This window comes from Vipera ursinii, assembly GCF_947247035.1.
Source record: "Vipera ursinii genome assembly, chromosome: 2".
Lineage (NCBI taxonomy): Eukaryota > Metazoa > Chordata > Lepidosauria > Squamata > Viperidae > Vipera > Vipera ursinii.
In genome coordinates this window covers 171,997,754-172,025,378 of record NC_139513.1, presented here as the reverse complement: position 1 = coordinate 172,025,378, position 27,625 = coordinate 171,997,754, and the positions used below count along the sequence as shown (strand labels likewise).

The 27,625-nt window shown below is 44.9% G+C and overlaps 1 protein-coding gene across 4 annotated transcripts in view; it reads right to left on the bottom strand.

Moving 5' to 3' along the window:
* The window catches only part of FLNA (filamin A), a 79,704-nt gene that overhangs the window by 4,509 nt on the left and 47,570 nt on the right, over positions 1-27,625 (bottom strand). The window contains exons 26-44 of one of the 4 annotated variants that reach the window (XM_083355751.1): positions 26,852-27,022; positions 26,644-26,767; positions 25,459-25,615; positions 23,108-23,297; positions 22,846-22,869; positions 18,575-18,822; positions 14,691-14,798; positions 11,959-12,049; positions 10,928-11,068; positions 10,699-10,827; positions 10,332-10,505; positions 10,081-10,242; positions 9,750-9,953; positions 7,821-7,973; positions 5,972-6,094; positions 5,218-5,484; positions 4,025-4,162; positions 1,940-2,055; positions 1,177-1,309 (exon numbers count right to left, since the gene is read on the bottom strand). In XM_083355751.1, the coding sequence (XP_083211877.1) occupies positions 1,177-1,309; positions 1,940-2,055; positions 4,025-4,162; positions 5,218-5,484; positions 5,972-6,094; positions 7,821-7,973; positions 9,750-9,953; positions 10,081-10,242; positions 10,332-10,505; positions 10,699-10,827; positions 10,928-11,068; positions 11,959-12,049; positions 14,691-14,798; positions 18,575-18,822; positions 22,846-22,869; positions 23,108-23,297; positions 25,459-25,615; positions 26,644-26,767; positions 26,852-27,022 (2,853 nt within the window). The remainder of the gene's footprint in view (positions 1-1,176; positions 1,310-1,939; positions 2,056-4,024; positions 4,163-5,217; positions 5,485-5,971; positions 6,095-7,820; positions 7,974-9,749; positions 9,954-10,080; positions 10,243-10,331; positions 10,506-10,698; positions 10,828-10,927; positions 11,069-11,958; positions 12,050-14,690; positions 14,799-18,574; positions 18,823-22,845; positions 22,870-23,107; positions 23,298-25,458; positions 25,616-26,643; positions 26,768-26,851; positions 27,023-27,625) is intronic. The other 3 variants (XM_083355753.1, XM_083355752.1, XM_083355754.1) reach the window with 3 other exon arrangements.

Below are 27,625 nucleotides of genomic sequence, written 5' to 3'. Positions count from 1 at the left end.
TGTGGCCTTCAGACTCACAAAATGTCTGAGGGGACCTTGGACTGTAACAGTGGGCAGGAGTCCCTTTATCAGAGCAAGTTTTAAAGAGCCTTGGTGGAGCGGTGGGCTAATGCCTCCTTAAGTAACACAAGCTGCCTGCAATTAGTGCAGGTTCGAGTCCCACCAGGCTCAAGGTTGACTCAGCCTTCCATCCTTCCAAGGTAGGTAAAATGAGGACCCAGATTGTTGGGGGCAATAAGCTGACTTTGTAATAATGCCGCTTGGGGGGGGGCCCTAATAAGCAGGCGTATACATAGAATGAAGGCTATTGCTAAGCACATTGATTTGTGCTTTAGATTGTAAGCCGCCCTGAGTCTTCGGAGAAGGGCGGGATATAAATGGGATTTTTAAAAAAAGGGGGTACAGCTGTTTTTTAACATCTACAGTGTGACAACAACTGATTAGAGCAACCTGTTTTTGACAGAACTAACCATAAAGACTGTGGTGACTCCAGTGTAACTTAGCTGGGTGAAGGGTTACATTACAGCAACTCTCATTCACTTACAAAGCTCTCCATCTGCTTCCAAGCCTTATTCAATGCAGACTGTTTCCTCTGAAAGTCTGTAATGGTGCAGGCTGAGCTACAACGGAGCACAATTACTTTGCGGCGCTGCTACAGCACCCCACACTGCAATACGCAGTTGTTTTCACCAGGATGCAGTTTACTTTTTTCCAAGTACATGGAAAAGTACTTTCAGCATTAATCAAGTAGGCAATTTAGGTTTAAAAATGCTTCTACATTAATATTGTAGCACGTTTCAAAAGGCAACTGGATTTTCCTTGGTGTTTTTTTTCCTTTCCTTTGAAAATGTTTTGCTTCTCATCCAAAAAGCTTCTTCAGTTCAGAAGAAGAAATTCCAGGTGTCTTTTGGAAACAGCACCTTTGGGACAACCATGACCCAAACCTTATCGGCTTTTTAATAACAAGAATGGAACCTGGGATCTGGTCATGGAATGGTTCAACTTCTAACACAAACAAACATTTCTAGACTCCACTTTCTGGAGCTGGACAAAAAGGCTTTGGTAGCCTTATCCTTTGCTTTAGAACTGGAAGCGAGATAAATGGGTCAGCCAGCCTTTTGTTCCAGCACGCTTAACCGGTCACTTTGCCAACACGTAGGACACCAGAGCTCTTACCTTCATCAATTTCGGTGACATGGCATTCCTCCAAAGCCCCCGATGGGCTGTGCACCTTGGCATCAATCACACCCTTGGCCCCGTTCAAGCTGACAGCGAATGAGGCTGGCTGGTTCACTTTTAACCCTGACTCCTGGAAGCACAGAGCACATGAGACAGCAGAAAGGGCAAAGAGGGCCGTGGCATCCAGCTCCAAAGCCCTGCATTCCCCCTCCCCCACCCCTTCCCAGCAAACACAAGACAGGCTTCCACTTACCTGAGCCAGGTGGCTTAGAGAGGGAGAGCTCCCCTGGAAACTGGACACGGCACAAGCGGCAGGCAGGCAAGCAAAAGGGGGACACATTTTAGACAAGGGGAAGGCTGGGTAGCCTTTCAATATGGCAGATCAGCAGATGCAGCATGCCCAGGGGAGCTCTCCATCTTTAAACCTTGGCACGGAGCGCAGGACTGTTAGCAGCCTTTAAACGAGACACGAGAAAAACCCCAGAGCAGATCCCTGTGTGGCCAGGAAGTTGGCACCGTGACTATTCTGAGTGAGGCTGACTTGAGGACCTCCTTCCCCCTGCAACTGACCAGACATTCAAGCCAGCTACCCCTCCGCCCCCAGGGCTGCAGGACAGATCCCTGGACACTTTCTCATCAGCCTGGATCTACTCTCTCTTCCTTTTTTTGTGGTGAAGGAACACCAACTCAGGAGAGCAACAGTGCCAACTCTACCCAACCAGCAGGGGGAGCAAGTGGGCGGTTTCTCCCAGTGCCTCACCTGAAGACTAGAAACAGTGAGTCGGCGGGCATCATCGGAGGTGGAGGTGGCGGGTACTATAAAGGGGCTGTCTGGGATGTGCTCGTCATTGAACTTCACTGAAACCTCATAGTCACCTGTCAGGAAAGGAGAACACAGAGGGGGGAAAAAACCCCGTCAGGCACTAATTCAAAAGGGTGCAAGCTCCTGAATGTGAATTAAACAGGATGTCTAGTTTAGCCAGTAGGAAGAAAAAGAAAGCTTGTGCCCCCAATGGCTGCTGCATGAAGACTTGTTTTGGAAAACGTTTAAATTAAAATTAAAAATTAAATTTAAATTAAAAAGAGCCTTGGTGGAGCAGTGGGCTAATGCCTCCTTAAGTAACACCAGCTGCCTGCAATTAGTGCAGGTTCGAGTCCCACCAGGCTCAAGGTTGACTCAGCCTTCCATCCTTCTGAGGTAGGTAAAATGAGGACCCAGATTGTTGGGGGCAATTAAGCTGACTTTGTAATAATGCCGCTTGGGGGTGTGTGTGTGAAAGCCCTAATAAGCAGGCATATGCATAGAATGAAGGCTACTGCTAAGCTTGTAAGCCGCCCTGAGTCTTCGGAGAAGGGCGGGATATAAATGGAATTAAAATAAAAAAAATAAAAAATAAATAAATTCTAACACTTTAAAGATGTTGCATTTTAACTCTTTTAACTCGTCATCCTTTTTAAAATCAACAGCAGTTTTTTTTTTTTAAAAAACACACTTTAGTAAAACAGAACAAAGTAAATGCTTCAGAGGGAAGAGTGGCTTGAGTTTTTGGGAAGCTGGGAATTGAAATTCCCTCCCAGATTTGCTCCGTGTGTCCATATGGAGAAGCTGTCACATATGTATTATTTGGCAGCCCTGGGTGCACAACTTGCAGCAGCATTTGGCATTTAATGGTTTGATTGAGATGACGCATTTTGACCGCTGCCCAAAAAAATGTCAACACAAGGTCTCCAACAAGTTAGATCTCTCTATTTAAAAGGCATTTTTGAAGCTTTAGCATATGGTAGATCCCAACCATGGTATCTTCTTCAGCGCTACCTTGACAAGATTTATGGTAGGGTTAGAACAATGCTGCTTCCAGATAGAATATTTTGATTTAAGGCAAGCTCTTTGGTGTTTGTGGGGGGTGGGTGTGTCACCCTCTTTGGGATTCTTCCCCTCAGCAAGTCTTCCAGATGGTTGCTGCGCTGAACAGCTGCCAGTCTCTCTACCAAACGGAAAGTTCTTTTCAACTTTGGATGAAATGCTGCTCTGTTGGACTGCGGCATTTGCCTGCTCTGCAGTTCACTGAGGGGTTTGCCAGAGCCTATTCCAAGGGAAGGTGCTAGAAAGGGCTCCCACATCCTCCCTTCTCCAGCCCCGACCTGGGAATATGCTGCATCACGAGATACAGTCAACCTAGACACCCACTTCCTCCCATGAACTCTAGAACATCTCGGTTTTCACGTCCTACAAAAGCGAGAGAACATGCTATGACAGGGGTGACAATCTGTGGTCCTAGGGTTGGGTGTGGCTCCTCGTTTCCATTTTCAGGACCTTCTGGACATTATTGTGGAACACAGCTTCCTGCGATTTGAAGTAGAGGCACTTGAAAAAATACATTGTAATTTCTAAAATTAAAAAAGGAGACTTAAGACCCTCGAAACCTCTCTGACAAGTGTGCTATGACACTACTACCTTAAAAAAAATAAAGGCAGCCATCCCTGTACTATAGTGAGAATTAATACTGATTTCCTTTGCTCCAATAAACTTTTCCGTTTGTTCAGCCTTTATTTTTCTACCACTTGAAAAGAATAGGATTTTCCTATCCTGCTTCTACAGATTCACAATCCCTTTTTCCCCATCTTTAAGAGAAGAGGTCAACGCTTCACAATAAACTTGCCAGAAACCGTGATTATAATCTGCCAGAAGATCTTTAACTTTTCGCCTCCTCTCCATAAATGCACAAATCAGACCCTGGCCCGACTGAAGTTGCAGCTGACTTTAATCTATAGTTAAATATTTAGCTCTATTGCAATCGTTTCTAGCTGAAGGCATGACTGTTCCACTTCCCCCACAATCACTTACCAGGCTCTTGCACAATATATGAAACTCCACATGAACCATCTTTCCGGTCCTCAAAAGCAATCTCTGCCTTACTAGGACCCTCCACAGCAATGGATAGACCACCGGCTCCTGCCTCCCTTGTCCAGATGCTAAAGTCAGCTGGGGAACAAGGCACACAGTTTTTATTACAAAGCCATTACGGATCTGTAAATCCATGAAGTAGATGTGCTCCAAATACATTATGCAGTCTTTGCAAAGGGCAACCAAAATAATTCAAAAAAACTTGAGTTGTCTGGAACTTCTTCATCAGATCTGAAGTTCCTATATGGCAATCCCACCAACTGGCAGTTTCCCCTTCCACGCTTCCTGTAATGGGATGTGAGAATAACTCTGAGGAACAGGAGGAAGAGCCGCAGCCAAAACAAAGATCATATAAAAGAAATCCCAATTCAAAACAGAAAATGTAGTTTGACAAAACATTTCAAACTCAACCCTTCCTGGTTCTCGTTAGAATAAAGGCAGGGAGGGGGAAAGGAACATTTAGACTGGCAAGATTCCGTTGCTGTAACCCTGTAATAAAAATTATGTTAGCATTTATAACTTTGGCTTCTTTCTGGCTTCCTCCCCTGGTCTATCTCAAAGAGCCGACAGTTCCTCACTGGAAAATGAGTTCCGGTAACTGTTGTATATCCTACATAGCTTTGCATCTATTTGAAGCCTGACCCCTTTATCTGTGAGTTCAGGGATAAAGTCAGAGGAACTATGCTAGATCAGCGTTTTCCAACCTTAGGAACTTGAAGATGCGTGGACTTCAACTCCCAGAATTCCCCAGCCAGCATAGCTGGCTGGGGAATTCTGGGAGTTGAAGTCCACGCATCTTCAAGTTCCTAAGGTTGGGAAACGCTGTACTAGATAGAATGCAGTTCTGGGAAATTGCTTTTCGGCTGTTTCAATACCACCAGCGTGATCGAAGCTCCATTCACGGACATGGATTTTTATACACTACACATAGGCCTTAAGCATTAATACCATCAGGAAAAGCAGAACAGAGCAATTTCTGCTAATCTGGAAACAACGCAGAGATCCTCCACTAACCCACCATCCATCACCATGTGACGCATTAGCTACGATGTAAAGGTGAGCATTACATTAACCTGCTTTCCTGCTCCCAAGATACTCACAATTTAAGCTCTTCCCCCAGTTGATAACCATACCTGGCACACCAGCTTCAGCTCTCTCCAAGCCTGGGCCACCTGCCCGGACTTTGTGTGCACCACCTTCGCCAAGAGGGCCCACTGTGAACTGGAAGGGGCTTCCTGGCACGTGCTGTCCTTTATACTTGACGCTGACTGAGTGGATGCCCTTCTCAGTGGGCACAAAGCGGATGCAGTAGGTGTTGTTTTCTGCCTCCAAGATCTCTGCATCGTGGGATTTGCCTGATGGGCTGGTCACCTGGGCAGTCATGTCCCTGATGTTGATTTCTGGGGACCACAGCACAAGAATCACATGGATGCAGAGTTGCACGGCTACCATTTTCCTACATGAAATATTGGTTCTAGCTAGTAAGGCTCCTTCCCACTATAGAACATGGAACGTACGCTGGATCTACATTAAGCCAGAGTTTATTAAATTGGCCACATTAAATCAATCAATTGGCTAGTTAATGCTCATCATAAACCAGGGTTTGGAAACCAGAACTGTTGAATCCATTCAATATGCTCAGTCTTTTGCTGCTAAGACTTTTTGACGCCTGTCTGAAACTATCCAGGACTGAGCACTTAGTTCCGTACCAAATTCAGCATTTGCTCAAGCAAGCAGGAATATGTGGAACGGTTACAATGCTTCCTTTTGTCCTCAGAGAAGGTGTGGTGCTTTTGCAATAGCTCTCCATTCTCCCTGGATTAGTCTCCTGCGTAAACAGCCGTTCAGCCCTCTGCTTAGCTGACTTCTCCTCCTTGACTTGCTTACCTGGGATTTTCAGACTCAGGTCACATTGGCTGCCAATATTGGAGACGGATGGGGCTTTGCGGCAGCGCGTGATCATTTGTTTCATTCTTCCCTCTCCTGTCACCTTCACAGAAAATGGGCTCCCTGCATCAGAAAACCAGACCTTTTGGTCACAAAAGAAGGGAAGCAAAAACCTACCTGCTAATGGTAGTTTTAAATAGCCCCAAACTCTTCACAATCCAGTCAGTTCTTATGTAGCCTTTCAGGGGAGAAATTGATAATAAGATTTGGGCAGAAGCAGGATGGTATCAAGGCTGTACTGCACAGAAGCATTAGCTGTCTTACAACAACCTAGGTCAGGGGTAGGCAAACTCGGCTCTTTTATGACTCATGGACTTCAACTCCCAGAATTCCTGAGTCAGCTATGCTGACTCAGGAATTCTGGGAGTTGAAGTCCATGAGTCATAAAAGAGCCGAGGTTGCCTACCCCTGACCTAGGAGATGTATGTTAATATCCTGCTCTCCAGGATAGCAACAGCTTTTCTTTCAACACTCAGCCTTGCTAAGTTGAATCATCATGCCCAAGTTGCCATATTTATTAGGTTATCAGTCCTGGAAGTGAAGAACTGAATATGTCAACAAACCCCACAAAAAACCTTGTGACATAAAAGAATGTCCTTAAGGAAGCTAGCTATGCTACTTTTCACAATGTGGCATCTCAACTATATGCCTAGCTCCGCTTAAAGCATTCTCCAATCTGGTGCCTCCAAAGGATTTGGTTTGCGACTCTGTGGCATGACCAATGGTCAGGGGAGATGGGAGTTAATTTGACCTAAATCTAAAAAGCAGCAGATTGAGAAGGAGAACTAGAATTATACAAATTGTGGAGTCCTTGGTGCTCTCTGAGCTTGGTTGTTTTCTTGCAGACATTTCATTAGGAAGCCAGGTAACACTAGTTTGGTAATGAAATCTCTGCCAGAAAACCACCAAGCTCAGAGAACACCAAGGACTCCACAGTTTAACACTCTCTTAGTATCATACAAACTGACAAACCCCGAGGCATACAATCCCACTTGCTCATGCAACTCTTGCATGCAACTGTTCAAAACTAGATGTGTTTTGTAGGTAAGGATGTCCCATCATTTTGAATTCCTATTTCTCTACTTAATCCAAAAGCAAGCACTGGAAAATAATGTCCACTTTGACTTTCAGCTACTGCCTTTTATAGTATAGCAGAAGTCCTGGAATGGATTGGTGCTGTCTAAATGAGCTAGACTACAAACCCCCCCCCCCCATAATTCAGCTAGTCTGGAAATGCTGATTTGAGGAAAGTGCCTGGGAGACAAAGAGGAAAAATGATATTGGCAGGTATATGAATCTGTGGCAGCTTCATAAACCAGGGGTCCCCAGCCACCAGGCCATGGCCCTTTTGGAACCAGGCCGAACAAGCAGTGGGCAAGTGGATGAGCATACGCAGCTCTGTTGGTGTGAGAGGTATGTGCAAATGGCACAGGTGAGCACATGAGCCCAATGCTTGCGCTGAGCCATCCCCTCTCCCCACACACTCCTGCTGCTGCCACTGCCGGCGGTCTACAAAGCCGGAAAGTTGGGGACCGCTGGCATAAACTAAGTGATAATTTTCCAAGTAATGTTTTTGCACTCCCTTGACAATGGGAAATTTCACTGTTGACTTTTACAAACAGTTTATCTATTTGGAATCCAACTCTTACAACAACTTGTACAACAATCCAGATTTTAAAGATATTTCTGTCCGATCCTTATTGGAACCATCTTTCAGGGCACCCTGAGCCCTTTTTGGACCCACTTTTGCTCCCCTAGTCTCATGTAACTCAACAGATGGCAAACTCACCTGGCACGTGCTGATCTGCAAACTTAATGTTGATGATGTAGTTGCCAGGCTCTGTTGGGCAATAGGTGACTTTGCAAGTCCCATCTTCCAGGTCTTCTGTATTGATATCAACCTTACTGGGACCTTCAATGGATAAGCTCAGACCACCATAGCCTAAAGAAAGATCCATTTATTACGAGAAGCTTTTGGATACATCTGAGCACCTCGTTATTGTGGTATAAATATGCACGTTTAAGAACAATACGGCAAGGGGCATGTACAATTTATGCTAATGCTGCATAATTTCCATTTAATTACTCACAAAAGTGAAGCGTATAGGTCACTTCAGTCTTGTCTGCAGGAAACCTTTCCTTTCCTGGAGACACTTTACTGAGAAAATCTTATTTTTCTTACTTTTCAGACGTTAGCACTTAATTCTAGCAAGAGAACACTAAGCTAGGGTTGTTCTTAGTTCAATCTAAGCCTTCTTTTAAATCAGGTAGTTGGAATGCCATACAAGTAGTCCCCAACTGACAACAGTTCATTTAGTGGCGGTTCTAAGTTACAATGGCACTGAAAAAAGTGACTTATGACGGTTTTTCACTTATGACTGTTGCAGCATCCCTGTGGTCATGTGATCAAAATTCAGATAGCTTGGCAACTGGTTCATATTTATGATGGTTGCAGTGTCCCAGGGTCATGTGATCACCTTTTGCAACTGTCTGACAAGCAGTCAGTGCAGAAGCCAGATTCAATTAACGACTGTGTTACTAACAACTGTAGAGATTTACTTAACAACTGTGGCAAGAAAAGTCATAAAATGGGGCAAAATTCACTTAACTAATGTTTTTTTTTATTTTTTATTTTAATTCCATTTATATCCCACCCTTCTCCGAAGACTCAGGGCGGCTTACAAGCTTAGCAGTAGCCTTCATTCTATGTATATGCCTGCTTATTAGGGCTTTCGCACCCCCACCCCCAAGCGGCATTATTACAAAGTCAGCTTAATTGCCCCCAACAATCTGGGTCCTCATGTCTTGCTAAGCAACAGAAATTTTGGGCTCAATTGCGGTGGTAAGTTGAGGACCACCTTTATAAGACCTTCTTAACCATTCCAAGCCGGCTAGTATCCTGATAGAGCTAAAGGAAGGAAAATGGCACAAGAGCTTTCCAGAACCTTCTGTCTTAGCTTAGCAAGCTCCAAAAATGAAATCTGCCCCGCGTGCATCAGGAACTCTATGTTCTGTACCAGCCTACTACCGGCCCTGCAGAAAAGGCAGGGACAACCCCTTTACAAGAAGGCAAGAGGCTGGAACTAAGCCTGCCAAATTTATGGACACAAAACAGAGCAAACAGAGCAAAACAAAACACAAACCACGAAACAGGAGCTATTCAAACGGTTGCCTTCAGCAAACCAGCCCTCCCACACATTCCCCTTTTAAACAGTTCAGGGCGTGGCTTCTCTCTGCCTCCTTCCGAGGTGCCCCATTGCCTTCCTCTGTTTACTCCTGCTTGACTGCCTCCTGCATCGGGCGTCCTTGAACAGGGCCAGCTGTGGGTCATCTTCATCCACACTGTCAGGCTCACACAGCTGGGTCTGCGTCGTAACCAGATGGGAGGGGCCTAGCTGAGGGCTCTGTGGAGCCTCAAGGCTATCCTCAGCAAGCTCTCCAACACCCCCTCCTCCTCCTCTGAATCGTCCGACCCAACTGCCGACCCCACAGGCTGACCCTGAATCACAACACTCCATCCTATTTGCTTTTCCTCTGTAGGTTGCTTTTTAGATTAGCCTACCTCAACGTGGCACCCTTCAAATGTGCTGGATTACCATCTGCTACCATTTCCAGCCAACACAGTGACAATAAAAGTTGTGAACGTCAAATTAAAAAAAACACTAACAATGTAACTTAAGACATTTCAAAGGCTGTAATTAAAACTTCCTTTGTGTACCTGCATCCCTGGTATCAATGATGAACTCTGAAGGTTCAAAGGTCCGGCCCTCACTGAGTCCTGGGCCAGAGACCCTGACACGGCTGGCATCTCCAATTTCTGACTGGCTGATCATCACTGTGATAGGGCTGTTGGGGATGTGCAGCCCATTTTTCTTGATGTTCACAATGTGCTCCCCGATTTCCTTGGGGACGAATGAAATTCCTACAGAGACATTTGCAAGAGATAGAAGGAGATAATCCATTAAGCCTCTCCAACTATCTTTTTCTACCCACGAATTCTGCCAATTGGCTCAGAGATAGGGTAAAAAGGGGCAGTTCTGGGCACTCACCAACATGTCCATTGCGTAGGCGTTTGAGCAGACAAGGCTCCTCACGACCAGAAGGTGGGATCACTGTGGCTGTCAGCTGGCTCAAGTCTGTCTCGGTGATGTTCAAGGGAATATCAGCTGATGAGCCCACTTTGAGATGGGACATGCGCATTGTATCATCACCTGTTGAAGCAGAAGCAGACAAAAGAGCCTTCAGTGTAAGCCAGCTAGCTGCCTAGCCCACCTCACACCAGAGCAGTCTCAGATCTCACCAGTAATCTTGGCGGTGAAAGGACTTCCTGGGATATGCTTGTCATTGTATTTCACCAGGATGTTGTAGTCTCCGGGCAGAACTGGGAGATAGGACACTGTACAGGTGCCATCCTGGTTATCAGTGCATCCAATCTCTGCCTTAGAGGGGCCTTCAATGGCCAAAGAGAGGCCCCCTGCAAACATCAGAAGGTCAAATACCGAAGACAGATTAGCCCTGACAAGCTCAATACCCAAGTTGTCTGAAGGAATCCCAATAAGTGATTTGTACAATGTAGGTATGTATTTGTTGCATTAAGTCCTCCCAAGGAAAAGATACAGACAGAAGTAGGAACAGTTCTGGTGGGGGGAGCATATGTCAGAGCTTACCTTCTCCAGCATCTTTTGTGTTGACTGTGAAGACAGCTGGCTTGTTGACCACACCATGGGTGAGTCCGGGACCGTAAGCTGTCACATGGCCACTGTTAACAAAATCTACATAGAACTGAAGGGGACTACCTATTGAAACAAAAAGCGGTCATATCATTTAGCTATCACTCAGAACTCACAAATCCCACTCCTCCAGGATAACTGGGAACTCCACAGTCAGCAGTTTTACCTGGGATATGCATATTGTCGTAACGGATGTCCATCTCATGCAATCCAGCCTCAGTGGGGGCATAACGCACTGTCACTGTGCCATCCTTATTGTCAGTAATATCTGGCTTTGCCACCTTACCAGAGGGCATGCGTACCTCTCCTTTGGAAGGGGGATGGGAATAAAAACAAAAACAGTTTGGTGGCTTCAATTAGTCTGAATAGGAAACCATAGGGCCTGCATTGCATACTATTCTATTAGTATGGAATCAGTAAGACATTTGAACAAAACCTGACTTCTGTAGTCCAATGTAGCAACTCACGGGATATGAGCTAGGACATTTGTCTGCACTAGACTAGAATTCCCTAGGAATTTTGCACGGACATTTTTGGACAGTGATGGTTTCAGAGGCCTAAAGCTAAACACTAAAATTCCCCTTCCATTCCCTGGGGATGTACAGGTACTCTGGACTGCAATTTCTGTTGTATCAGTTGGGAATGATGGCGACTGCATTCCAATATATCTGGAAGAGACAGGAAAAGCTGTGCTATTTGTGCTTGAAGTGATATCCTTAGCATCTCCCCTGCAGCTCCCAACAGATGGTTAGTCACTCAGCTTATTCAGTAGATACCAATGAAGTGAAAATTCTGGCTAAAGATGGGGACACAAATTTGGTGTCAAATCCAGGTCAGAGATGACACTTAACAACAGTTGCAATAAGCAGACCACTTTTCTGCAAAGTTCTAGGAGAAAAGTTAAGAACACCTGCAATTCCCTTAAAATAAAGGCTAACAATTCTTTTCTGCATCTTTTAGTTATGAGGAATGCGAAAAAGAAAGTCGGACTTAAAACCTTCAACCCACCCATCTCCATAAATCTTCAACTTTTTCACAACTTTCAGCAGACATTGCCCCATCAACATGTTAGCTGTAAAAGACAAGTTATTTAAAATAAAAATAGGGATGGGGAAGCTGAATTCTGCCTCATGTTACCTGTTGCATTCCCAGGCTGTTAATGCACACAACTTCCTTTAAGTCACATTTCCACATTACCTGTTATCTCTCCTTTTTTGATAGTGAAAGGAATAACCAAGTCGAAAGGCCGCAGTCCAGCATCCAGCCCGTTCACAGGACGATCTGTTGCCTGGAAAACAGAGGTGACCCACCATCCCAACAAGAGGAGTGAGAAACATGGAGAGCATGTTGAAAGAGAAAGGGCACTTACAAGATGACAAGACGGGATGAGAAGAAAAGGCAAGAATCCATAAAAAAGCAATGGAACATAGCTGACAAAGACAGACTCTGAAAAGCCCCTAGTCCCTCCTAAAATATCCTAAATGCTAGAATATGGTGGCTAGTAAACCAGGTGCACTGCTGAACACAAGTGAGCTGGACAATTTCTCTTTTCTTTAAAGTTCAGGGTTGCAAAGTCTGGATTTTGCAAGAGTGGGACCCTCATCACTTTTGGATGCAGGCTTCGAACCCAAGACATGACAAGCTTTTGCTATGGAGCTGAATGTTCTCTCTCCATAGCTTTCTATACCAATAGCTAATGAAACAATTAATTGGAAATCTCCAAAGACTTCAAAAGCTGGCAAGAACTAGAACTCGAAAATCAGAACGGGATTTAGGATTTTCCCCCCCAAATCAGAATTTCAGGCAACTGCATTACTTATTTCCCCTTTTGTTTTAAAAAAAGCACCGGAGCAAAGAGAAATTAATTCAGCTGTCTTGTCCATAGTTCGTTTCAAGACGCACCTGGCAACAGCATCCCCCAAGGGCATGACTATTCCTGCCCAGCTTTCTTTATGTACCCCCCAAATTCTACTTCTCCTGCTCTTAGAGGAGTTAAGAGACCTCAGATTTTCCAAACCCCTGTGCTTTTAGCTGCCAGATTAGATACTCCTCAGAAGGGTTTAGCTTAGCTGCTGCTTATTCATGCTATAATCCTGTCCCTTTCTGCTATCTTGCTCTGTTTGGCTGGCATGCTTGCCTATGTCTGGCTTATATTCAGTTGGAATGCTAAGTACTGGGATCCAACCAGTGGACAACCAGACAGACACCAGCCATCAGCAAGCTTCCCCCTGACCCCCCCACCCGCACCCCCAAAAAGCCAGACCAGCATTTACTTATAGCTAGCCAGACTCCCAGCAGACACCCTAAACCAGGGATAGGCAACCTTGGCTCTTTTATGACTCGTGGACCTCAATTCCCAGAATTCCTGAGCCAGCATAACATAGCATAGCATAGCATAGCTGGCTCAGGAATTCTGGGAGTTGAAGTCCACGAGTCATAAAAGAGCCAAGGTTGCCTACCCCTGCCCTAAACAAAGAGGTGAGCCACATTCATTCATATCCTGGAATAAGGATGATACCTAGCCTGACAGGGTAGGACCTGGAAGCCCTCCCTAGCAGAGGCCTTGACAAGAACGACACACAAAGCATGGATGGCATCTAGAGATGGAGGGATGTGACCTCAGACAAAGACACCCTGGGAAAAGCACCAAACCTGCCACATTCTGGAAGTTCTCCTACCCACTCTGGAATTCAAGCAGAGCAGAGCAGATATAGTGAAGGGGGAGTATGCTTGGGTGTGCGTGTGTGTGTGTGTGATGGTGCAAAGAAAAGTGTCCTCAAAGCCAATGTTTTGAGTTTCTTGCAAGCCACATGAGAAAGCCCCACTCCAAGAATACCACAGCTGCAGCACTGCCCTCTGTGTAAGCTCTTAAAGGAGTTTATGATAGGCAAAGCGTCTCCATTTCACTTCCACTTCTCATCACACCTTGCAGAATTAATAAATAAATAGCTAGCTGGCCGTGTCTGTGGAGACAGACTGCTGGAAGAATGTTTCACGTTTGCAGAGACTGCCAAGAGAAATTAGCCAAGCCAGCAAACAAGCAGCAGCTACCCAAGAGGAAGTGACCCTAAATTATTCAACCGTTAGTTGAAAAGTTTAGGCCTCTCTAAAAACAGCCCCATTTCTCCAAGGTTCATTAAAGCTTGGCAGAGGGGAAAAATAATGAACGTTCAGCAGTTCGCTGGTTTTCTGAGGGTCGGTGTAATCCTGTTGATAAGGGTCACTGTTTTTATAGTTGCATTTAAAAGAAAAGAAAGCCCTATCTGTGCAATTGGTATTATAACCATGTCCGGTTTGATTCTGGCTGTTGCTTGTGCTATGGAGGGAGACCATGATTCAGTGAAGGAGCGCCTGCTCTGCATGGTGAAGGTCCCACATTCAAGCCCCAATATCTCCAGGTAGAGGATCAGATAGCTACCAATAGGAAAGCCCAACCAACAGTGGCTCTCAAAAGATCTCAAACAAGATCGCAAGTGGACAATTTCATTCTTCTAAGTAACACGCAGAACAAATACATCCTGCGCTTCAAATTTCAAGATTGTCTGTTTCTAGCTTCCCGGTGGAAAAAAATGAATTTCAAAAACAAATTCATCTGCTCTTGATGGCTGTATCTTCCCTGCGTCGTAACAGGGAGATACTGAATTCTACCCCACAGCTTCTGCAGCTTGGTGGTGTTTCAAGGGACAATAGCTAATGCAGCTCCACATAGCATCTGCCCATATTCCCCATAACAGGACCATAATCTTTGGGTCTGAGTAATTCAGTTGTGCCGGTCTTGGGGAAAGGGCTGGCTCCTGACGCCATGATTTGAAGCAGCAACGTCAGCCCCAAGCAGTGCCAAGGCAAGCAAAGCAGCCATCTGAATTCCACGGGGCGGTTTCTCCACCCTCAGAATGCGCTGGGCTAGCTTTTCCTCTATGAAACTGAACTGTTACTGCCGGTCCCCAGGGCTGCTGTGCGCCAGGTGCGTATGCGTAGGGTGGGGCACGCATCGGCTGGGCCATCTGCTGGGGGGTCGTGCGCTCACCATCCAGGGCCTGTGGCAGGAACGGGGCAAGATGGTTAGAACAGATCGACGGAAAAGCCAGGTCCAAGCCACGCTGTCATTGTTGCACTTCCGTTTCAGAGCTCAGACACAGAAAATGGACAACGGTTCTTCTTTGGAGTTGGAGAACCATCCCCAATGAAGATACCTTAATCGCTCGCTGCTTAGGAGACCTTGTTTGCAAAGGGTAAAATGACTCACTGCTTGCCGTTTGATCACAGGGTTTGGACTTGTCTCAATTGATGCTAATCTCTGAGATTCCACTCTTCCCAATAGCCAACAGCCCCCATGCCAAAACATAATACTGCTCTTCAAAAGAAAGAAAGGGGGGGGGAAGAAGGAAAGAACTCATCGCAAAGGACTCGGGTTTGATCTTGCCGCTACCCAAGTGAGAGCTAGAAGCTTGTTTTTAAAAGAACTACCCCACTACCTGCAATAGCAAATGGCATACAGAATGAGGACAGCCAAGGAACGTGAGGGAGGACATGAGAAAGGAGCAGTCACTTGGCTCTGCCCCCTGAAGCCACACGCTTCAATCCTTTTTATTTAAAGAGGAGGACAACCCAAACTGTCCAAAGTGTTGTGATTGAGGGTCAGCCTGTGGGTTCGGCAGTTGGGTCGGACGACTCAGAGGAGGAGGAGGGGGGTGTTGAAGAGCTTGCTGATGATGGCTTTGAGGCTCCGCAGAGCCCTCAGCCAGGCCCCTCCCACCTGGTCACGACGGAGACCCAGCTGTGTGAGCCTGACAGCGTGGATGAAGATGACCCACAGCTGGCCCTGTTCAAGGACACCTGACGCAGGAGGCAGTCAATCAGGAGTAAACAGAGGAAGGCAATGGGGCACCTCGGAAGGAGGCAGAGAGAAGCCACGCCCTGAACTGTATAAAAGGGGAATGCGTGGGAGGGCTGGTTTGCTGAAGGCAACTGCTTGAGTAGTTCCTGTTTCATAGCTCCTGTTTCATGGTTGGTGTCTTGCTCTGTTTTATGTTAATAAATTTGGCAGGCTTTATTCCAGCCTCTTGCCTTCTTGTAAAAGGGGTTGTCCCTGCTTTTTCTGCAGGGCCGGTAGCAGGCTGGTACAGAACAGAAAGTTGATGGCAGCACCTGACTGACCTTGGCAGATCTCTGAATCCCAAGTAGGGCCAAGCTCGGTTAGCACTTGTATGGGGGACCACTAGGAAATTCCAGTGCTGTATATTAGATCGTAAATTGGAAAAAATGGGAAGAAGCTAATGGCAAGCAAATTTGGTATTGTCGCCAAAAGAGGGGGAAAAAAAAGTCTACTGGGACATGTCCAGGAAGTCATCAGGCATCCAGTATGATTTAAGGGAGGCTTTACTTTTCCTAAGACCTAGATCCTTTAAAAAAAAAAACTTCATTGATTGCCAGCCCAAAATAATGATCTCACCGCAACATGTGTTATATAACGAAGTACCAATTTGCATTTGGAGAAGAGGTGGCTGCCTGAAATTACATAGTATAAACTTAGCAGGAAAGTTTCTCCATTTGCTCACGCACTGAGAGAGATTAAAATAGAAAAGTTAAGTTTTCTTTCTTTCTTTTTAAAGATTTTCAGTGCTGCTCCTGAATTTTGAGGGCTGACAAGAAACGTGTGTGCATCTTTTCTGTGCAGATGGGTTTAATATTCAGATTTGTTTTTTCTCAGAGGACTGCATCCGTGTATAAATCCAAAATGCATAGCTATAGACAGACATGAAAAGAGGTGGGGTTTTTTTGTTTTTTGCGGGGAGAGGGGGGGGGGATGGCGAGGCAATAGTGGGTCAACTAAATCACACTGTAATTGGGATAACCAAGTTGGGATAATGAACTGCTGGTTGTCATCACAGTAAAGAGCTCCCTTGGCAACTGGGAATCAATTGGCCAAGTAGAAAACATGGAGAGGTCACTGAGTGTCCTTCGGTAAGCCTTCTCCCCACCTGCCAGATGCCTTCAACCACTTCCATCACCCCTACCATGCGCCATGCTGGCTGGAAATGAGTGGAGCTGTTGGCCAGCACATCTGTTGGCCAGCCAATCTGTGAGCATCAGCTTGGGAGAAGGCTACCTCGGGTCAGCTGGCCTCATTCTGGCACCACAAGTTGGCAGTAAGATGCAGATCATGGACCGGCAGGGAGGGAGTGGCTGAGAGCTAACACGCCACACTTAGAAGTTTGTGTTGGAGGAAGCTTGCAAAGGGAGGTGCTGCAAATGCAACACCAAAGGGAAAAGTTAACAATTCAAGTCCCTAGGTTTCTGTATCCGTGAAATGGAAAATCTGTGCTCCAAAGGGGACCCTCCAGCTTGCTGAGCAAGGTGGGGAAGGAAAAGGAAAAGAGTTTATGGCTTTCCACCAAATCCAAACTTCCTTGAGTCAGGGACTCTTGGCTTGTTTGTTTCTAGACACACGAGGGAGGAGGAGGAGGAGGAGGAGGAGGAGGAGGAGGAGGAGGAGGAGGAGGAGGAAAGGCCCTGCCTGCTTCAACACCCCTCGCTTTCCCCTCCTTTCATTGAGATGAGCCAGGAGGCTCCTTTTGTATTGGAACCTGGAAAGCCTGACAAACATTTGAACAGGAAGACACGGTGTCCAAAAGTCAAACAATGAGTCATTGGTTAAAGGCGGATAAATTGCGGATTACAGTTTTGAGTTACTGACTTGCTTTTAACTGTCAGATGCCACTTCAAAAGGGGGGAAAGCAGGGGGAAAACTCTCTTCTTCATCCACCCCTTTGTCAGGTGTTTCCAAGAGAAAACATTCTGAAATGCCATCCCTAAACCTAGAAACTGAAGCAGTGCGCTTGCCAACGTGGATCTGCCGTCTTGATGTATATATTTTTTAAAAAAAAGTTTCTAGCCCTCAGATATGTGGTATAGCAAAATTGGATGAGTTTAAGTAACCTTTTCAGAAACCAGCTGCAAAGAACATAGATACTGCATTAATTTATAGCTCCTCCCTTTTTTTAATTACGTAGAATCACGTCTCAAGATGTCCTGCTGTTTTTTGCATAGAAAATACATTCTCTTTGGATCTTGTGAATACAAAAGAAAACCAAAGGGAGCCAGGAGGTTCAGTGGCTGCACTGCAGCTGGAGGGCAGTCTTTGTGGAAGGGAAAACACCTTCCCTCTGACCACTTATCCCCCACCCCCAGCCAACAGCAAGAAAACAGGCTTAGTAGCAGCCAGAGGTTCATCCAGCTGAAAGGCACCCCAGGATTCAGATCTGAGCTCAGCGCTGGGAAGGGAGAGCCGTTTGTCTAAGATGTCAGATTTAAAGAGAAATGCCTGATCTTCACAGTGTGAACAAGTAGCTTTGTCTCTATCGTACCGCCCTCTTTTCCAATAATCACCCAATAATTTGATTATTTATTGCACGATTATACTGTTCAGAAACAAGAGTTGATTTGTACCAGTTTTACTTGTTAACCAATTAGCTTTACATACTCCCCCACCACCCACTCAGTTTTTAAATGCAGGCACCAGCTGCTTCCTACTTTTATTTACGGGAGGGGGTGAAAAGGAAGGGGGAGAAGGAAACAGGGGCAGCCATTTCATCAGAGCTTTTGGACGGATTTGCACACAACTTGCTTCTGCTTGTACAGCATCTTTCAGGTGACTCTTTGGCCACCAGAGACACCAGTCTGTTGGAAGCACCTGAAAGATGATTGCACTTTGTCTGCACAGGAGGCAGCGTATTCCCCACAAAAGCTACCACAGTAGAGTCTGTGGAGGCCACTGATAAGATGATTTCTCCCACATCGGGGTAAAACTCACCGTAACCTGGAACGGGCTGTTGGGAATATGCTCTCCTCCAAAGCGTACACAGATGACGTATTTGCCTGGCTGAGGTGCCGTGTAGAAGATGTCAAAGGTCCCGTCCTCATTTTCTACCACGTCAACATCTACCTCTGTGCCATCTGGTGTGCACACCGTGCAGGTCACCTTGCCTTTTCCAGCAGCCTTGGCGTCCACAGTGATGACAGTTTCTTCACCAATCTGGATGGTGGGACCGATGCCAGCTCCTAGCAAAAGAAAGAATCGTGGGAAATGGAGAACTTGATCCCAACCCACACCCAAACCTTTCTTCCCTTCGTCCACTCCAAATCTGCTAACTCTAAGCCTCTTCAGCAAATGGGGGCTCTTCAAATTGTGCTTGGAGGCCAACTCTGGAAGCTCTTATCACCATCTTTCTGAAATATAATCTGCTGAGGAAGTTTGGATCAACCTGTAATTAAAGGGCCGGTTCACAAATAGATAAAAAAGAATAATGAATTATCAGACTGGGATAACTCAGTGCAGGTCAGATGAGAACACCTTCAATGGAGTGCTCCCTAATATTCACAACAGAATAACTTCTGCGTAAGCAGAACTAGAAGTAATTCCTTCACCGCTTGGCTGTTACAACCATGGCCATGTCAGCAAACACATCTAATGGTATACCAGAAACTCTTTTAGTAAAACCGCTACGTTTAGAAGGGAACACGAACCAAATGGCTGAAACTGGGCCCAACCTCAACTCAGTTCTATATAAATGAAGATTGCTTCCCATTCCTTACTGCCAGAAGCTTTGGCCCAGTCCTCTCTTTATGCATCTCACTAGCTTGCTCCCGGTTCTCCATGCGCTTCATGCAAGGAGGAAGCTGTTGAGGTGTCAAAGAAGAGCTACTGTAAGGCGTCAATTGCTATTTGCGTAGGGGTGGAGGGAAAATAGAAGTTAAGAACCCTACCAAACTCACAGAAGAGGCTGAAAGCTAGATCAGAAACACACTTGATACTTCATATCAGCCCCCAGGACTAAATCAGACAACTTAACATTGAGAAATAGAGCAAATAGTTAAGAGTTATTATAGTAATCAAAGCTATGGTCAGTCCCCATCAGTAGCAGATTCTTGAAGCAAGGGAACAGTTTTGCATGACTGGGATCTATCAAAGTTTTTGGGAGAATCCATTTGCCCTGGAAAATAAGCCCCAACTTAACATGGGAAGTATGAGGAGTACCATAGATAAAAAGTGCTTTTCTGAATTCTGGATAATAACTTCTACATGGCAATTAGCTTTTTTATTAAGAGAAGACCTTAGCTGAAATTCCAGTTGGCAGCCCACTCTCTATGAACTTCAATTCTCAAGGTGCTGAAGTGAGGTGAATGAAATGAGGAAGTTCCGTTACTACTAACATCCCTTGATCTATTGTTTTAGCTGTTTTTATATATTTGTAATGTTTTTTAATATTTGTTAATAATACCGTAAAGATTTTGGATATTTACTGTTTTAGGTTTGTGCCCAGAGTCACTTGCTCATGAAATAGAGGGGTTATACAAATTAGATAAATTGCTTCAATTTTCAGCTATTTTCTTTTTAATCTGTTGCTTTCTGCTAGAACAGGGGTCTTCAAACTTGGCCCTTTGATGACTTGTGGACTTCAACTCCCAGAATTCCTCAGCCAGCATGCCTGGCTGAGGAATTCTGGGAGTTGAAGTCCACAAGTCATCAAAGGGCCAAGTTTGAAGACCCCTGTGCTAGAACACTGAATTCACAAGTTAAGCAAAGTCATCAAGACTTCCATAGCGGTCTGTGCTTCTTTTTTGGGAATCCAGAATTAATCTTATTTGGCAGGGTAAACATTTTTCAGTATTGGCAAGGGATGTTGACAAGGAAAATGCCTGAATTCATGTACTGCCAGTTTGGCATGCACAAGCGAAGCTACGGGAGTGCTTTCCCCTGCTCAGATTACTTGGTGAACTCCATCAGTTATAGAAATGCCAAAAAGATGTGTGTCACTATCTGGCAAAATAGGTCCATGCTAAAGACCTGTGCATCCCTGGCAATTTATACCTCTTCTTCGGATTTCAAGATCAGCAACTTTTTCTCTCGTATTAAGAGAATCCAATAATTTACCTGTTTTAAATTTTTAGGCTTCCACACGTCACTGAAGTACAATTCCCAGTATCTATTGGCCAAACTGGTAGAAATTGTTGTTCAGAAGCATCTGGAACACCACACTTTCCCCTGCCCCTGGAGATCTATGTTCCTATGCTTGATGAAGTAAAGGAATGTATAGTTTAACATGTCCAACTAGTTGCCTCTGGAAAGCCACAGAATGGACAAGAAGAGAAGAAGCAACCTCTGCTTCATGTCACCTAGTGATGACTACTTCAGGCAGTCCTTGACTTACAATCCGTCGCTTAGTGACCACAACTGACCCAAGAGGGGACTTACAATCTAGATTCAAAGTTCTAACAATTGGGACCCTCCACGGTCATGTGGCCAAACTTTGGGCACTCAGCAACATGATCACTTGCAGCATCCAGTGGTCATGTAACCATATTCTACAATGTTTCTGCAGAAAACCAGCACATATTTCCTTAACTGCAGTGATTTATTTAACGACCGTTGCAAAAAAGGTCATAAAATTGGGATAGTCACAACATACGACTGTAAAGGGCAGGCTCCATTACAGTCATATGTCAAGGACTTACTTACATACAGCTGTCATTATTAGCATATATGACAGCCTTATCTTTCAGGAATTACCATAATACTTTTTCTGAGCCACCGAAGTTGGAAGTTGCCACTACATATTATGCAAACTACTACTATAATTTTGAATTATGTGCTCTGTGAAGGACTACTGTGGTTGCTTTTAAGCATCTTCACCCAGCTAGCTTCATTTCAGGAACTTAAAATTCTTGTATTTGCAGAAAGAGAGAAAAAAAAACTTTCCTGGTCTGAAAACAAATCTCCAGCAGTTCTTCAATTAACATGGGAAACCTTGTTAGCCACTTCTATAAATACAGTCTGTTCCCTGCTTCAAGACTTCTGCACCTTGACAATAGGCATCTTCCAGGACAAGGTGGTCCTGCCAGCCACCCCAAAGCTTGCAACATCCGTCTATAGAGAGGAAACCTTCCCCCGAAAGGTTAGGAAACATGCATGGTGCCAATCCATTTATTTCTGATTACAAAGACACACCCTTCATGGAGCAAGCAAGAGGGTGACTTCAAGAGCACAGGGAAGGGAGGGGGGGATTACCTGGGGAATGGGAGGAGGGAGTTCCAGGACCACCATGCTGCAACATTACCCTGACATTTAGATCCACCTGCTTGTTTCTCAGCAGTTCACTAAGTTGGACACAGTCCAAGGCATTTTTACACCTCACAAGGAAAGGTACGGTTGCCAACCAGGCAGAGCTGCTTGCCAGAGTTATAAGTAACCCTTAGTTGAACTCAGTGGTGGGATTCAAATATGCGAACAACCGGTTCGCTGCGTGGATGCCGCTTCCAGAAGTCCATTCTGGGCCTGGGCAACAAAAAAATTAGCTACCAGCTCTGCCGAAGTGGTGCAAACCGGCTGAATCCTACCACTGGTTGAACTACTGGAGGAAAACATCAGTAATCTCTGCTCAATATTTGTGACACATCTGGGCTAAGTGAAAAATATGATATAATCAGAGGTAGGGCTGATAGCTCAGATGTTCATGCAGTGCAGGATCCCTGGCTCAGTCCCTCATGTGTGAAGAGAGAAACAAACCCTGCATCAGGACACGAAGGTTATCTGCTCTGCTCAAGGCTTGAGAGCTACAACTGATTACAGATAAAACGCTGTATTGGGAGCCCTTCTTACAGACTGGCATTTTCATAATATAGTAAAACCATTTATTTTCCCATTAATCCACCAGAGCTATGTCTATAAAAAAATACTCTTAACTGTTGACTGACTGATCAGTAGGACTGCAATTGAAGAGCCTACTTTTTTACGTTTCCAAGTCATACCATCCTAATGTTTTACTTAAGATGCTCCTTTACACGGCAAGGGAATCAATAAATGGCAGCTCTGTATTATTTCTGGCAAATGGCGCACCGACATTAATAGATTGATTGGACTGGTACTTTAAAACAGTCTCTTCCAGTTCAAACGGTGTCCTGCTGCCCAATCTCAAGCCAAGGTGGAGTCTAATGCAGGGGAGGGGGAAACCATGCTAGGAGGGAAAAACTGCAGAGGGAGCAAGCAGACGGAGGGGATGGGGGAGCCATCAGCAAGCTGCTTACCTAGCCCATGACCTCCAATCGACACTGAGGTGAAAGGGCAAAGAGCAAGGGTAATCAGAGTGAGACAAAAATCACACAAAACAGTGCACAATTAAAAAACGCAGAAGAAACATGAATCCCGTTCCCCACGGTGATGAGCAGTGGAGCCGGAGGTGCCCGGCAAAAAGCAGTCTGTGTGGGGTGTGGCATTGATTCAGCGTGGCTTGCCCGCCCTCCAGCACCTTCCCTCGCCCTGAGACCCCTGGTCCGGATGAGCTCTCACCTGTCACCGTACACTTGCTGGCATCACCAGTTGGTAAAGCACGGATACGGTAGGGGGAGTAGGGAATCTCATCTCCACCATACTTGATGAGAATGGTGTAGCGGCCAGTCATGTCAGGAACATAAGACACTGTGTAGGTGCCATCTTGGTTGTCCCGGATGGTGGCCTTTTTGGGTTTGCCTTCAGGATCCTGAGCAAAGCACAAGGCAAGTAAGTGGGTTGATGTAGAGCAGGGGTGTCAAATTGCCGGCCCGCGGGCCAGACACGTCATCCAGAAACTGCGCCCATCCCATTGCCGGCAATGGTGAAAAAGCTCTGATACGTTGCGCGACGTCATGTGACATTGCAAGTTTGACATGTCTGATGTAGAGCCAGTGAAAGGCACTCAAGCTGCAGGTCAGGGTTCCCCAAAGTGGTCAGTATCGACTCATAAGGGTCAGTGAAACTAGTGAAGGGGTCAATGTTACTACAAAACAGTGTGAAATCACAGCTGCCAATTCTTGCGAAGAACCTAGGATATTGGTATAGCTCTAAACAAACAACTTTATTGATTAGCCCTTGGGCCATATCAAAGTACAAAGTTCCAGCAACAATCCGTCACCGAAACTAGATAAAAACAATCCGAAATGGAATTTGATAAAATACAATTTAAAATGGAATTAAAATACAATTTAAGTTAAAATAGTAATAAAATACAAATTTAAGATATAGATAAAAAATGGTAACATTATATTTCGGAGTCGCCCTTACAATCTACCCCAATCAGTCCCACATATGCAGATCTTAACTGGATCATTTTGTTTAAATACTGTGCTACGTTGAATGTTCTTTTCAAGTTCTGGCCGGACATAAGGTAAGTTATTTTGATATGGGGATCCCAATGGGTCATTCGTTTGGTATATAGACCAAGATACCTGTCTCTCACCCTCTTATAAAAACAACAGTCAAATAGGATGTGAGCCAGGTCCTCTACCTCTGCCGCTCCGCAAATGCAGAGACGCTCATTGTACGGTATAGCATGAACTCCCATATCTGACCATTGTATCGAGCTGTTCGAATCTCGGGATATTGGAATAGTATTTGTAATACTATTGGTATAGTATTTGTGCAGATCCAAGAAGCAGGACCTTTTGTAAACGACAGATGGACATTTTGTCAATGTGCAGATTTTCTAAGTGCTATCCAAGATATTTTGGTATGGTACCCACTGTGCTGATAACCACTGGGATCACCATTATTATTATTATTAAAGATTTAATTTTTAATTCGATTCAGAGTCTGGGACTGGTAAAAACCTGGTCACACAGTTAACCAGATATCTAGATTGGAACTAACATTTTTATCCACTTATCAAGTTCTTCCCAAGGATCTGGGATAGGGAGATGATGTTGTTTGATGGTATTAAAGGTGCTGTTGCAGGAGGCAAGTTGTTCCATGTAAAGCTGCCTTTTGCAATGGATTAATAATGATTTTGTCAGAGCCCATGGTATTATTACTATTATTACTATACTCATAGCTCTATTATTTATTATTTGAAGTAGTATTTATTATGTTATTTTCATATAGACTAAATGTCTAGGAGTCAATGAACCATCTGAAACTTCAAGGAGGAGTTGATGAGCTGAAGAGTTTGGGCACTCCTACTCTAGGTTGTTATCCTAAGCCTGAAATTACTAGATACTGCTATTAAATCAGCTGTTCTTTTTAAAGAGACAAGCACTAAAAACTCATTCACTTATTTGGGTTTAAGGAAATATCGGATTGTAATAAATAAATGAGGATGATTGTGTAGGAGCTGTGGTCATAACTAATTGAATCATACAACAGAGACCAACAAAGATTTTGCAGAGCTCAGAGTCATCACTTTATAGTTTATGGTCCTTAGTTCAGGACTTGGAATAAAAATGGATAGTGTCAGACTCTCAATCTCATAAATATCATTTCTGATCAACAGCTTCAGATCTAGAAGTTGAAGTTGAACAAGGAAACATTAAAAACTTAAGATTCTCAAAAAAAACCCCAAAAAACCCCCAAACCCCAACATTCATGATATGTTCCAAGTATGAAACAGCATTTGCATCTTCTTAGGAGAGGTATCATTGCAGGAGGCTGCAGCAAGGGATTTATGTCTTTGCCACCATTCAACTGGACAACCCTTTAGATGGGATTGCCTGGGAACCTCACAGTGCAGAATGCAGTTAGTTGTCTGCCTACTGGTGGGTGAGAACTGCTATTCATTCTGAAGGACACAGTTGTGCACATCTAGCAACAGCAATAACCCCCATCAAGAACTCTGTTTTTCTCTGTTTAGTCTCCCTGCAACCCCATCTCTATGGCCTATTTCCACTTACCGTGATCTGTACAGCCAGCAAACCTTCTCCAGCATCCTTAGCGTCAATTGTAAACTCTACTGGCAAACTAGCTGGAACACCTGTAGTGTTGAGTCCGGGACCACTGGCCTTTACCTTGCTAGCATCATGAGTAGGTAGAACCTTAACCTTGAATGGGCTGGAGAAATACAAGAAAGAAGAAATGTGAGGGCTAAGTAGATATACGAGTTTATCAAAAAGTCTAAGGACGTCTGCTCTTCTAAGCTGCACAAATGCTCCTCAGCATCAGAAAGGACTGTAATTGTCCTATTTTACAATACAGTGTAAGTCTTCCCAAACTGACACCCATCCGAGAAGTCAGAATGGTACCCTCAGAATTTCAGCCTTGTTGAATTGAGGTAGGAGAAGTTCACTCTGAATATATTGAGAATGCATCAGGTTGGAAAAAAAGCTGAAACTGGGACTGACTAAGGGCTGCCCTTTTCAAGGTAGAGGGAAGGACAAGATTCAGTGGGAGACCTTTTGGTCCAGCTTCAGCAGAAGCAACTGTACATAAACAGGGGAAGCATTCCGCTGAGTATCTTTTGCCCTTAAAAAGATGGATGATGCAAACTGTTTTGGCTTTCTTCTTACATTACAAACCAAGGTAATGAAGGAATATGGAGCACTAGCTCAAGCAAACACCCTAGCGACTCTTCAGAGTTGCTAACTAGGCAATTTCTATTTTCTATGAGTTCTGTTGCTATGGAATAAAACCCAGCTGATATTGTGTTATCACCAGGTCTGCCCTTTCTTCATGGTTGATTCCAAAGGCCTCAAAAACAACTGTTCACAGACTGTTCGCTATGTCACCCTAGAGCAGGGGTAGGCAACCTCGGCTCTTTTATGACTCATGGACCTCAACTCCCAGAATTCCTGAGCCAGCAATGCTGGCTCAGGAATTCTGGGAGTTGAAGTCCATGAGTCATAAAAGAGCCGAGGTTGCCTACCCCTGCTCTAGAGTAAGTGTAAGCAACCATGTAAGGTATCCCAAAGGGTACAGAAGTTCTGCTCAGGCTCTCTGAGCTTCCACTTTTCAAATATGGTTCTTTGGGAGAAGAGAGGTCTGTTAATCGTTAAGCATCAGTAGTCTATCCACGAAGGCCATGTTTCTGCATTTCTGCCACAGAGGCTTCTGTTCTTTGCCATCCACTAATCCACTCCTACCTGTGAGGCACCTCGTCGTCTCCATAGCGCACAGCAATGCTATACGGTCCTTCACGACTTGGTACGTAACTTGCAGTCTGAGTACCATCAGCATTATCCACTACATCTACAGGCTCAACTACTCCTGTAGGACAAGGGCAAGAGGTGAGGGATGAACCAAGCTCCAAGAAGATACTATATCTGTCCAGTCAGGAACAGATTTACTTACCCTTTGGACCTTGAACTTTAACCTCGAGGGGTGCCACACCTGCCTTGCTGGAGTCCACAGTAAAGGACTGAGGAACATTGGCTCTGACGACACCAGGAGTCAGGCCAGGGCCTGAACATTTTACCTTGGATGAATCCACCACATCATGCACAGGCACTTTGAATGGGCTTCCTACAGAGAAGAAAGAAACCTAACCTGAGTCAAAGAGCTGCAACTTGGGAGTAAGCCTATGCTTCCTCTTATTTTTTTTTTAAAAATGGTTGAGTTATCACCATCCATTGCTTACTGTGAAAGAGACACATTTGTAATCCTTATCTTCACAGCCTCCCTGCTATCCTTTCTGCTTATCCCTCTGGCCTTTAAGGAAGGTTGGGAAATGTAGGCTTTAGCAAGTGACCAACCAATTTGGTAACTCTGAACATGTTCCAGCCATAGGGTGACAATACCTGCTACTAGTGACCAGCACCAAGATGTTACAGTAGCTTGGATAGATGGCTTGTATTCAGCCCAGGATACCCCACACTGTACCCTCCTAATGCTATGCCAGGAATTAGAACCTCTTGCTCCACCCTTCCTGGTTTGCTAATTATTGCTTAGATAAGAGCAGCTGAAGTGCTCCAAAACCTAAACACAACTTATGGGCTGCTTTTTGCAGAAGCAACCAAGCTAAAGACACCCATGTTGTCAACCTTTTGGTCATGACTAGCTATCCCATAGTAGTGGCTTATACCTCTAGAAAGGATGGGAAACTAGTGGTGTAGTGCAGAGATTAAG